Source organism: Argentina silus, assembly GCF_951799395.1.
Source record: "Argentina silus genome assembly, chromosome: 20".
Lineage (NCBI taxonomy): Eukaryota > Metazoa > Chordata > Actinopteri > Argentiniformes > Argentinidae > Argentina > Argentina silus.
This window is the reverse complement of record NC_139674.1, coordinates 4,245,079-4,258,768: the sequence shown is the minus strand read 5'-3', so window position 1 is coordinate 4,258,768 and position 13,690 is coordinate 4,245,079. Positions and strand designations below refer to the sequence as shown.

The 13,690-nt window shown below is 45.7% G+C and overlaps 1 protein-coding gene across 1 annotated transcript in view; it reads left to right on the top strand.

Annotated features, from left to right (window-relative positions):
* Window positions 1–1,422: 1,422 nt before the first annotated feature.
* LOC310820265 (protein bicaudal D homolog 1-like) overlaps window positions 1,423–13,690 on the top strand; it is a gene marked incomplete at both ends in the record, with an annotated part of 22,623 nt that continues 10,355 nt past the window's right edge. The window contains one exon of the mRNA XM_083691845.1: window positions 1,423–1,638. Within this exon, the coding sequence (XP_083547971.1) occupies window positions 1,423–1,638 (216 nt within the window). The remainder of the gene's footprint in view (window positions 1,639–13,690) is intronic.

The following is a 13,690-nucleotide window of genomic DNA, read 5'->3' as shown; positions in this document are numbered from 1 at the left end:
GACACAGGACTCTTTTTTGAATATGCATCTTTGGGGCTTTTGTCAACATCTGATTTAAAGGGGCAATCTGTAAATGGTACATCAATCTTTTTTAATTTTAAATGAATGATATATAGCTATTGATTCTTGAAGATAATTAGTTATGCTTGTTTTACTACATTGTTTGTGAACAATACAGTTGTAAACAAACACTGTATAGTTTCAAAACATGGTTACAACTATAATTTTGATGTCATGGATGGTCAGTCCTTGCATCCACAGCTCTGTCTATGAAATTAAAAGTGGTTACATTTCTCCAGCCCCATCCTTCAGGTGTTTACCAAAAAAGTATTGAATTACAGATTGCACCTTTAAGCATATACCTACAGTATATAGTATTTTGAGGCAGACTGTTGGGCATAATGTGCTGATAATTGTGTTGTATTACTTTCACATGCACTGTATTCCCTCTTGTGGTACAATGAGGATATTGCATGAATGATCTGTGTAATTCCAACAGTGGTAAAGGTGAGAATTTGAAGTACAGTATTGGCGCCCTCCTCTGGTTAGAAATGATAATGCAGTCATTGTGCTCATACAGACGCAGTCATTGAGCTTGGACAGGTGATGGTGCTATAGTCTCACAAGAGACCATTGACTGCAGAGACACGTCTACTAAACTGTCTGTAGCCAATCAATTTGTGTTCGAGAACTGTGACGGTAAAAGCAACAAAATGCTCTTAGGAATGAATGGTATACAAACATGTGTCTCATACAAATACATGTAGCCTATAATAGCGTAGCAAGTGACTTAATCTGGTGGCTCAAAATGATATACATGTAGCAGCCTCTCCTTTGTTCATTGTTTGTATTAGTGACCGACTAAGGTCTGATCACAGAATAAGTTAATTCCCTAATGCCCTACCAACCTTTTCCCAACTGTAGGAAAAAAGCAACCGCAAAACATGTTATAATTGTCTTATTGGCCTCATAAACATAAACATTGCCCAGTGGACCATCCCGGTCGCCTCCCACCCGATGTTGATACGGCGGGAGGAGCAGAGATGCGCTGGTGGTGGACCAGTCGACGTCACACAGAAGGATGAGGGAGAGTTGTGTGCACCTTGCTTCATGGCAATAGGAAGAGATGGCGTCCGGATCCCGATGAATAAGCAAAAAAAGAAAAAGAAAAAGGATGCGAAAACGCTTAGCTTAGGGGGAAAGCCATTTAATTCAGTGCATCAGATGAGAAAAGTTTAACCTCTCTTTCTTAATCATTTTTGCATTAGGGATGTTAACGCGTTTCTCATGCGTTTTTAAACTCCTTGGCTGATTCCACGGGAGGTGTGGGGATTGTTGTCCACGCTACAGCTGTTTCTTCCTCCGCCTCTCTGCGTATCCGACGCAGGGACGAGAGGAGAGGGGAGAGGGAGAGGGAGGGCGATGGCTGCTGGAGGAGGATGCGGGGAGACAGTGGAGCAATGCCGGGCGGAGGTGGAGCGGCTAACCCGGGAGCTAGCGGAGGCGAACCGGGAGAAGATTCGGGCAGCAGAGTGCGGACTGGTTGTTCTGGAGGAGAACCAAACCCTGAAGCAACAATACTCGGATCTGGAGGCCGAGCAAGAGGCGCTCAGACAGGAGTTGGAGCAGCTACAAGAGGTACGATAGCCTGTTACCTGCTCGAAAACAGCCTATTAAATCCCCGCTATAGTTCCGCTATCTACCATAGGCTACAGTCGCTCATGTGTATGAAGTTCTTCCAGGAATTGTATTTGTAAACATTAATGTGTTAGTGGTACACATCCTGGTCCTCGTAGGCTACAACTTCATTTCGCCCGCCGGGTAGATCCCGTTCAGAGGATGATGTCAGATTTGGGCAGGGCCCCCCGCATCATCTTCAGAAGTTGGCATCAGTGTGCCATCCCAGCGGGTGTGAATGATGCAGGCGGAGACACAGGCCCCATAGAGGGCCGGCAGTGAGCGGGCACTATTAGGGAGGGGTAGGTAGGGCTGTGAAGTAACTTGATGCTATGCGCAAGTCACAGGCGCAGGTAGGCAACTCAAAGGTATGCTACTGAATGCGCATTTTGGTGCAATGTAATGTCGCTTCTATGTTGAGTTACGTTTTGACACATGTGAGATAGGGTTTTAATGACCCTATATGAACATAATTGTTCTGCTTAGTAAATATGTGATGATTTCTGCAATAGGACAAGACGTACAGTATGGGAGAAGTACACTGACCATAACAAAAGGTGAATCTGCAGCGTCCAGTGATACGCTGGGAATAACGTGGCAGATAGCGGACAACAACAGAGGAGATGGAGTTGCAGACACTTCAGGTGGCACACCCAGTGTTTTGGGAGTCACATGCTCCAGGCCACTGGTGGGGAGTCATACCCCACAGCTCTTTACAACTACCAGAGCCCACAGCATTCTCTCTCTCCTCTCACTGTCCCTCCTTTGTTTTCTCCTCAGCACTCTTGACACAGTTAGACTACTTCAGTTCTCTCTAGTCTGTCTGTGTGTGTGCGTGTGCGTGTGCGTGCTTTTGTGTGTGTGTGCATGCTTTTGTGTGTGTGTGTGTGCTTTTGTGAGTGTGCATGCACTTTTGTGTGTGTGTGGGTGTGGGAGGGTGGGTGGGTGTGTGTGGGTGTGAGCGCGCATGTCTCTAACACCCTGAGCTCTTTCCTTGAACATTGTCATTGTCTGTGTCATCTTACTGACATTGCTAGTCTCTCTCTCTCTCTCTCTCTCTCTCTCTCTCTCTCTCTCTCGCTCTCATTGTCCACAATAAGCATGTAGTGCAATAAGTCACACATACTGTAGGGCATAGAATTCTTTGAGAGAATCACAGCATGTGAGAATCACGGTCATCCTCTGTCATAGTCCCTGCGGCTGTATGGTTCTCAGGAGACTCATTCAAACACGCTGTGTGTTTCAGGCCACTGTCTGGGAACCGGGGTAAGCAGTGGTATTAGAAAACCTTATTATTCTTCATGCGGAAATCGGATTTGAAACCAATCATAAAGACATCTGGAGACATTGGTTGACTGAAAGGACATAATACACACAATAAACTAATAAATTGTCAGTTAGAGATGTCAAGTGCTTGTAAAGTACAGTGGCGGTCCTTAGTTTTGTTTAAGGACATTTGGCAGTGGGGATGACTGAATTTCCATATTCTGTTTCTTTCAGTAGTGGACAGTGCCATATCGTGATGCCATTAAACCACTGTAGACCAAGACAAGTGCAGCAACAAGAACTTGACCTGACCACAGGATTATTACTGTTCCCATAATCATATATCTCACCATGGCAATGGTTGGTAATTCAGTCTTATTCAAATCTATAATTGATTCTCACTGATGAGTGCTGTGCAGAGATGTAATTAACGCATTTCTTCTCAGTCAGTCTGCATCACAAACAGCGCTTTTCCTTCCTGTGTATGGTAATGCTTGGCAGTATTAATTCACTAGTTTGTTAGCTATAATACAGACAGGCGTGTGTAGGCAGCTGACTGTGCGATTAGCTGAAGGTCAGTGTGTGTGTGTGTGTGTGTGTGTGTGTGTGTGTGTGTGTGTGTGTGTGTCCCAGCCTTGGCGTAAACTCTGAAGGGCTATTAGATTGACTGGGACACTGAGTTGGCAGCCAGTTATGCCAGCTACACATGTGACGTGTCGACTATATCTGTCCTGCAAAGGAGAGCCCCTCCCTCCATTGATTTAACATGACAATGGAGTTTAGTGGGCCCCATATGCCCACTATTACGCAGTACAGTATGCAGTACAGTATTCTTAATGATATTTGGGGAAACTAACAGTTATGTTTCTCTCTCTCTCTCTCTCTCTCTCTCTCTCTCTCTCTCTCTCTCTCTTTCTCTCTCTCTCTCTCTCTCTCTCTCTGCTATGTTGTCCACTCTGTCTCTCTCTCCTAGGCCATTACCACTGAGCCATAGAGAGAGTTTCTTCATCTAGTTCCCATTTCATCAATACCTCATTTCATCTGAATCAACTCCTATCGATCTCAAAGTTGCTCAGGCGGAAAGACTAGTAACACCAATGTGAGAATTATTTCTCTAAATGGGTCCATTCTGAAAATCCTTCTGTTTTGTACCGCTTAAGGACGATACACATCAAGCTAGCACAAGCACACATACATACCCTAATTCACTACATAGCCCAACTGAGCTGAGTTGAGCTGAGCTGAGCTAGGCTGTACTGGGCTGGCCTTGTGACACATCCACTATCGCTGCTGAAACAGTGCTGGAAAGGATATCTGAACCAGCACAGTACGATTCAGATCGGCCCTGTAGTATGTAAAGCCCCTAAGTCAGGTTTGTGAGCTTTGCCGGTTGAAAAAGCAACAGACTCAGAGAGAAGCTCTACGTTCACAAATAGCTTTTTATAAATCATTCAGTGTAGCAGGCTTTCATCACTGAAGAGAAGTGCTAGACAGTCATTATTATTTAATGTGTGCATACATGCTTGATAGTTAATTACCAACTTGACTATCCACAAGCCCCACTCACCGGCGCTCAGCAGCACAAGTCAGCATTTCTAAGCACGGGCAGATTTCCAAACATCTACTGTACACTTTATTATGAAGCATTTGAATGTGTGACAGTGATCCTTCCTTCATTTATGTTCCACAAGCAACATGACATAGGCTTATCATAAATGAATTGAATGGACATTGAATATGTACCTCTAGTCAAACCAATGTAATGGCTGACAAGCTAATTAGCATTGAGCTAGCTGTCGCTTTTTCCATGTGGGGCATTTCCTGCCGTTAACCATGGCTTATTGGATTGGAACTGTCATTCTGAGGGTCAATTAGCTAATGTTTTATTTTAACGAAATAACATGCTGTGGATGTGAGGATGGACTCTTACTGTAGGTTGGTGTGAAAGAGAGAGAGAGAGAGAGAGAGAGAAAGAAAGAAATAGAATGAGAGGTGTGAACAGAACATGATCCAGCCCTTTCTGGTCAACAGGGTATTCCTGGTGCATTTCTCCACAGACACATTAGCCAGTATAGGGTTTCAATGACAAAACAACAACAACAACAACAGTGTTTATAACAATGCATAATTAGTTTTCATGCAGTGAACTTCATACATACAGACAGTTCACATGTATGCTACCTAGAACCAAAAAGGACTCTTCGACTGTCCCAGTGGGAGAACCCTTAATAGAACCCTTCTGGGGTTCTACAGTAGAAACTACATGGAACCCAAAAGGGTTCTTCAAAGGGTTCTCCCACAGGGACAGCCAAAGAGTGTACTGTCATAGAGTGGTTTGACTATGAAGGATACTCTTTAGCAGTTGGCTTCAACTTACCTCTTCCTTGCTGTCTTGCTGGTTTCTGTGAGCTTGGCATCTCTGTGATTGACATTCTGTCATCAGTCAGCTGCCTGTCTGGAAGAGAGAGGTCAGCAATTGGGGTTAATGTCTCCACATCCCCTGTGATGGTGACCTGCTGGGGACAGCTGATGTGTGTGTGTGTGTGTGCGTGCGTGCGTGCGTGCGTGCGTGCGTGCGCGTGTGTGTGTTTGAAAGGGAGAGAGATAGTGTAAGAAAGAAAGAGAGAGACAGGGAAATGGAGAGATGAAGAGAAGGAGAAGGAGAGAGGTTTACAGAGGCGGTGGTTGGGGACACCACCAGTAACAGTAACTGATAAGAGTGCTTGTCAGCGGTTTCCATTTCTCCTCTGAAGTGCACCAATACCTGCATGGGGACAGGATGGAACCTAGGTAATAACAGGCTATCTAAGCCTGCCTTATCACTCACTGACACACACACACTCTACACACACTCTACACACACTCTCCTATCTAAACCTCCCTCATCACTTTATAGACATACACAATCTTACACACACACACACACACACACACACACACACACACACACACACACACACACACACCACACACACACTCTATACACACTCTCCTATCTAAACCTCCCTCATCACTTTATAGACATACACAATCTTACACACACACACACACACACACACACACACACACCACACACACACACACTCTATACACACTCTCCTATCTAAACCTCCCTCATCACTCTAGACATACACAATCTTACACACACACACACACACTCTCATTTGTGGTCCTACCTTGCCTAAAGTTGCTGCATTGTCCTGCAATCTTATCACTAATGGCATTTCAACTGCATTGATTTCACCATCTAGATATATATATTGTTTCATAAACGGTAAACTATCACTAATAATGAAATCATCTTTTGAAAGTTTATAGTCTCTCAGTTTTCTCCCTGAGATTGAATGATTCATGTTTGACCGGTATGAAGGGGTTGTTAAAGGAGGATGGTTCTGTGAGAGGGGGAAGGGTTTTGTGGTGGCGCGTACAAGACAAGGCTGTGAGGAGGGAAGGGTTTTGTGGTTGCGCGTAGGTACAGGAGTTGAGGGCGGTGATGAAAAATGCAGAGCATGCATTAGCAATGCTGTCTGTGCTAAAAACAGCAGCCCTGCCCCAAGGGCTGCTCCAACTAGGTGACTACTCCGTGATGTCATACGCAGACAACCAATGGGATGCCGGCCTCCTAAAAGAGTAGGAAGAACGTTGGCCTGAGACGCTGAAGTCAGATGCGAGGTCCACATGTGTGGTCCATCATGGTTAGTCTGGAAATGTGTCTGAAAAGCACTATATGAAGCGCTATATTGCTGTATTATTATTATTCTGTGGGAATTATTAGTCTATTTGTGTGAATTGCCATGTTCATCTGTGCCTCTCTGAACGAGTGAGGGGCACAAGTTCAGCACATGATGAATACTGTATTAGCCTCAGTCAGTGTTCAGAAACACAGCTACCTTATGAGTTTACCCCTGAATGAGTGAATATGTGTATTCTACTTGAACTACTCTCTTAAAAAGAAGGGTTCCAAACAGTTTTCTTCATTTGTCCCTTTAGGGGAACCCTTTGAAGAACCATTTTTGGTAGAAGGGTTCTAATGTAAAAGGGGTTCCCTTACAGGGACAAATGAAGAACTGTTTTTTTGGTGCTAACTAGAACCTATTATTATTTTCCTAAGAGTGTAAACAGTTAAACTCATTGACATTTTCAAAGGCAGAATGGAGCCAGTGCAGCCAGTGACTGTTGATAAACGGCGACTCTAGCCCTCTTCACTAAATTATAGATATTTAGGAGTCACATGTTCAGCATGCACTTTAGAACCGGCGGGGTAAACCTCGGGATGTCAGTCTGGATAACCCACACACAGCCAAGTGGAATGCTGAATTATTCAATGAAGATGTGACGTCATGGTTTCCCCGCTATTGTTAACCCTTATGAGGGGAATAGAGAACATAGTGTATCTCATTAGTGTGTGTGTGTCTGTGTGTGTGTGTGTGTGTGTGTGTTGTGGTCGACCGGAAAGGGTTAGGCTGTAAGACAATGAGAGCTGATGGAGAGATGCAACTATGACGGACAGAGGGACGGGAGGATGGGAGGAAAGATGGAAGGATGAGAGGATGGGATGAAAGATGGAAGGATGAGAGGATGGGATGAAAGATGGAAGGATGAGAGGATGGGATGAAAGATGGAAGGATGAGAGGATGGGATGAAAGATGGAAGGATGAGAGGATGGGATGAAAGATGGAAGGATGAGAGGATGGGATGAAAGATGGAAGGATGAGAGGATGGGATGAGAGGATGGGATGAAAGATGGAAGGATGGGAGGATGGGAGGAAAGATGGAAGGATGAGAGGATGGGATGAAAGTAAAACAATCTCTCCATCCCTCCCTCCCTCCCTCTGTCCTAGAGCTAATCCTCTTGAGGATGTAATGGGACCAAAGGGGAGACGGCTGCTGTAGAGGACGGTGGAGGTCACCCTCCAGTCTGCTCTGGGAGAGAGAGAAAGAGAGAGAGAGAGAGGGGGGGGGGGGGGGGGGCATTATCTCTCTCTCTGTGCCCCCCACGAATAATACTATCCATATAAGATAGGGATACCATTTCCCAACAGACGCACACACAGACACACACACACACACACACACCTTTCCCCAGGCACAAACTGGGGGAAAGGGCATGATACACTGGCGGAGGTGGGGACTGGAGAGGAAACAGATGCTAGCTAGCTCTGCTACATTGCTAACTGACAGATGTAAGCCTACACATCATCCTATTCGTGGGCTAGGGGATGAAGGTGGCCATTTTACCAAACTGGGGGAAAGGGCATGATACACTGGCGGAGGTGGGGACTGGAGAGGAAACAAAACAAAGCAGGAGAGAGAAAGGGAAGGAGAGCCCTTAGATGCTAGCTAGCTCTGCTACATTGCTAACTGACAGATGTAAGCCTACACATCATCCTATTCGTGGGCTAGGGGATGAAGGTGGCCATTTTACAGAGAGGGGTGTTAGTTAGGGGTGTTAAGGGCTGCTGTGGGGCTGCAGAGGGGTTCCTACATGAAAGGCCCCAGGGCTCCCATGCCTGCTCCCACGCATGCTCCCACGCCTGCCGGGCCTGTATTGATCAGTGTCTTTGAGCTGTTCACACGGCTACATCTCAGGGCACACAGAGAGAGAGAGAGAGAGAGAGAGAGAGAGAGAGAGGGCAGAGGCTCTCATACAAAATAAGGTATGATCTGCAGAATACAGTGTATACTGTACCAAAGTGTATTAGGTAACTCTTCATTTTACAGCCCGGTATGAAGCAGGTACCTACTTAAAAAGTACTGGGGAAAAATGCTGTTTCATGATAATTAGTGCTGTTTCATGATAATTAATTAACCCTGAGAAACACTGTTGAAGAATTAAGACATTATCCAGTCTATAGAGAGTATACTGTGTACCTTCTGGAGGCAGGCACTGTGTGTCAGTCTTCACAGGCACCTGCTGAATGGGGGAGGGTCGGGGGATTCCAGCTGTTTCTCATTAAGACCCCTCACAGAGACAGAGATGGATACAGTAAATAATATAAAGGTCATTGTGTGTGTGTGTGTGTGTGTGTGTGTGTGTGTGTGTGTTCGCGTGTGTGTGTATGTGTGTGTTATGACACCTCAATAAATTGTCTTTGAGTCACCACTGCCCTCCATTCAGCCCACCTGCTGCCCGTCTCCCAGGGGGGGGTCTACTGTCTCCATCCCAGTCCAGAGGCCCTCTGCTGTGACATCGACCACAATGTAAAATGTTAATTAACCGGCTGTGACATTTAACATGTTACTCAGATCGATCTCATAGCGCTCCTTTGAGTTTAGTATGACGGTCACTAATATGGCAGCAGTGAGTGTCCATCTCTGGTCCCTGGAGAGTCACAGGGAGTGCAAGCTTTTGTTGCACCATAGCACTAACACACTGGTTCAGCGACAGTTGGGGGGGGCGGGGTAAAGGGGGTAAAGTTGTGTAGGCTGTAAAGTTCTCGTTCTGTAATTCTGTAGGCTGTAGGCTAGTTCTGTAGGCTGTAAAGTATATTATAATATTATTTTGAATAGTTCCAGGTTCTAGTTTACTGCACTGGTTTATAGAAGCCTATTCCTCCCAGAGATTTCTCCCCCAGGGCCAGTTTCACATTGTTGGTGTGTAATTCCCCTGGACAGGATTGGACTGCTCTTGATAGATCCAAGATGGCGTGAAATGGAGGGTTTAAAAGGGTGACACTGTGACAGAGCATTCCTGTGTGTGGGCGGCAAAAAGAGTTGGTAATGATGACATCACCTTTCCGAGTGTGTGTGTGTGTGTGTGTGTGTGTGTGTGTGTGTGTGTGTGTGTGTGTGTGTGTGTGTGTGTGTGTGTGTGTGTGTGTGTGTGTGAGTGAATAGGGACAGTCTGTGGGATGGAGAGACAGGGAGGGAGAGGAGAAGAGAGTGTGACCAATGCGGTGAATCAGTCCATTGTCTAAGAAAGGGGTTGTGTGTGTGTGTCAGTGGCTGAATACTGGTGTGTATGTGTGTGTGTGTGTGTGTGTGTGTGTGTGTGTGTGTGTGTGTGTGTGTGTGTGTGTGTCTTAACTGTCATGTCACCTGTTAAGGAAATGTGTGTCCATTGACACCTCAGCAGGAAACTACACTGAGCTCCTGCCAGTTCAAAATGCTAGTTGCTAGCTTTGGCTATGTGTGAAACTCTGAGGAGCTGCTTCCCATTAGTATTCTGTTATAGTTGCTGCCAAAAGACACAGGGGAGGCTAATGAAGAGAAAAGGAGAGAGATAGATGGAGAGAAAGGAAGGGAGGGAAGAGGGAAGAGACCGGGAGAAAAACTGTGAGAAAGCGTGTGTAGTCTGGAAAGCTAATATTCTTCCCGTTCCTCTGTGTCAGGCTAGTGGTGTCATGTGAGACTGCTCTTTAACAAGAGCAGACAGGCTGGCTCTTTGTCACCGTCTGGTGCCTCTGCAGGGTGTGGTCCTCTCTCTCTCCATCTCTCTCTCTCTCTTTCTATTTTGCTCTCCCTCCATCTGCCTTTCTCCATCTCTGTCTTTCTATTTCTCTCTCTCTCTTCATCTCTCTCTCTCTTTCTATTTCTCTCTCCCTCCATCTGCCTTTCTCCATCTCTCTTTCTATTTCTCTCTCTCTCTTCATCTCTCTCTCTCTCTCTCTCTCTCTCCATCTCTCTCTATCTGATTCCCCCTCTAATTAAGCAGAGGCAGTTTGGCACTGTCTCTGACAAAGTAAGGCACATATTTCTTAAGAGACATGAGTAGTACACATTTCTGAACGCACAGATGTCTTAGTTACACCTGAGAACTGTGTGTGTGTGTGTGTGTGTGTGTGTGTGTGTGTGTGTGTGTGTGTGTGTGTGTGTGTGTGTGTGTGTGTGTGTGTGTGTGTGTGTGTGTGTGTGTGTGTGTGTGTGTGTGCGTGCGTGCGTGTGTGCGCGTGTGTGTTTAAAGAGCCCTGGATGACTGGAGACTGCACTTGACTGCTCTGAAACAGCAGTAGCGATCTTTAGCCACTCTCCTCCTGTTACAGTGCAGTGAGTGTCTGTGTGATGCAGTGGGGATATTCCTGGAAGGACACTCTGAAACAATGAGAGCTGAATTAGATGCATCACTGCATTTCACAGGGTGTGTCACTGGTACCACAGACAATTACTGATTTTAGGCATCTTCATCTTTAATAAAGGTGTGTCTGTGTGTCTCAACCTACCCTCCACTCTGCTACACACACACACACACACACACACACACATTATTGTTATTGTCTGCAGTATTGTTTACTTTCTGCTATATTAAAGATTCCAGGAAGGCCATTGGTTGATGTGAATCAATAGATCGATCGGCTAATATCACTAACATGTTGTTTTGAAATCTGATGTTGTGTGATGTCATCCCCCTGCTCCCCCTCACAGACAGTGGTCTATGGAGTCTGCCTCCATTGTGTTATGTGCCAAAGTCCAGCTGGGGCACTCACATTCATCCCAAGTTCCTTTTAGGAACATACACACACACACACACACACACACACACACACACACACACACACACACACACACATACACACATACACACACACACACACACACACACACACACACACAAATAGTTCCTTTTAGGAAGTCTACTACAAGGGCCTCATTCATTCCCATCGAGAAATGCAGAGACCCTTAGCACCGCTTGGTCAAGCAATCTGGTTAAATCTGTTTGTTTACAACCCAGTAAGCCTTGTATTGTGGTGGATGTTGGTGCTGGCAGACATGTTGATTTGACTGTGAACAAACCACAGTCTCTGCTTGGCTGCTGAACTCCGACCCTCTGCAAAAGCATCCCGGGATGAAAACAATGGACGTTTACTGCATGACAAGGCGTTGCTTAGGGCTTCTGTGTTGCTATGTGGGAATGACTATTAAGCCCTCCCTCCACCTCCTCTCTAGAGCATCTTAACAATACCGCTGACTCACCCCAGCTATAAATGAAGTCATTTATTTATCTTAGGAAGGAAGGAAGAGCAGAGAGTGGGTCTTGTGAGACCCTCTGAGGATAACTTAACACACTCAAACACTCAGACACAACCCCGTCTCTGGCCTTCCCTTTCCAATACACTTCTTTCTCTAAACTACCCAAATAAACACACACACACGCACAAATTCAAACACACATACACACAGACACACACTCACACATGCACGCACACGCACGCACACACACACACACACACACACACACACATACACACTCAAGCTTTTGCCACTTGAGTATCAAAAACCAGGCTTTGTCTCAAAGCATGGGGAAGCATTGCTACTGTATAAGCATGTGATCTCCCTACAGTAAGGACTGTCAGTGTCACTGTCCATGGTGCTGAAATAATGCTATCACACACACACACACACACTCACACTGTACAGTGCTGCAGCTTACTGTTGGTCTGTCATTCAGACAATACACGCTGTTTGGACTAGATCCAGTTTTGCACCTCCCCTAGGTCCTTTATTAAAGACCACTGTGTCCTTCCATCGTCAGGCTCTGGGATCTATGTTGCTGTGTATGGACACTGACAGGCTGTATTCTGCCTGTGAGACTGTCTGTCATAGCCAGACCCGAATGCCTCAGGAGAAGGGGTCGTAATGGGATTTGGTGCCAATAAAACAGCAACACAACGTGCTGCTCCCCCCCTCCCCCTCAGGAGAATGGGTCAGTATATACGCTGGGAGAAAATTGAATGACTGGCCTCCATATCTCCACTTAAACGGAGTGGCCATGATACTCCCTGGTCTTAATGGGCTTGGAGTGGAATGTTTTTTTCATTTAGGATAACATTTAGTCAAGGCGCAGTGCTACATTACTGGGATTTACCCCTTGCTTTTACAATGACGTATGGAATCTTAATGTAAGCTCTACCTCTGCCTCACTGCCTAGTGTGTACAGCCAGTATTACCCACCTCTCTGGCTACAGATCGCTGAATCAGGTGAGAGCATGTTTAATAGGCATCGCATGCCCTCTTTCTGTGGAAAGTTTTTTTAATGGACATGCTGCAGTATACACTATGAATGCTGTGTGTGTGTGTGTGTGTGTGTGTGTGTGTGTGTGTGTGTGTGTGTTTCTAAGAAGCATATCAACTGTACCCATCAGCATTTGCCTGATCCACAAAAGCAACTGACACACGTACATACAATGCAAACAACATTGTTTATTTTTTGTGTGGGTTAGGGTTAAGGTTAGGGTTAGTTAGGAGTGTCCGTTTTCAGCTGGTTTCCCTGCATGTCTGAAGTCCACTCTTACCTTTTACCCACGACAGGCTACAGGACCTACAACAGCCTTTCATACCAGCCTCTTATCTGAGAGAGGGAGAGAGGAAGAGAGGGAGAGAGGAAGAGAAGGAGAGAGGAAGAGAGGGGGAAAAAAGTGATTGTTTATGATAGTAGTAGTCAATCATCTACAAATTCATGAATCTGCTATCCAGTGAGCAACAGATTAAACTGCTGTCAACCACCATAGTCCTCTTCTAGGTAAAGTATTACAGTAGATGCTAAATGGGATCCTTGGGACGACCCGACCCTAAAACCTTCCCCCAAGTCTAACCCCAAACCTTACCCTAACCCTAACCCTACTTCAATGGGGAGACGTCAGAGTCTGGCCCTGCCAAGCATCCCAGTGTTGCCACTTAGTGTTACCATCTCTTGTTCTTACCTTGGTGTCAGTCTGACTCGCTGGGCTTCCGTAGACTTCCTGTCTCTTTGTTAACAACTTCCGGTGGTGTCATCTCATTGGTCAGCCTCCTCCCTCTCTTCATTCTATCT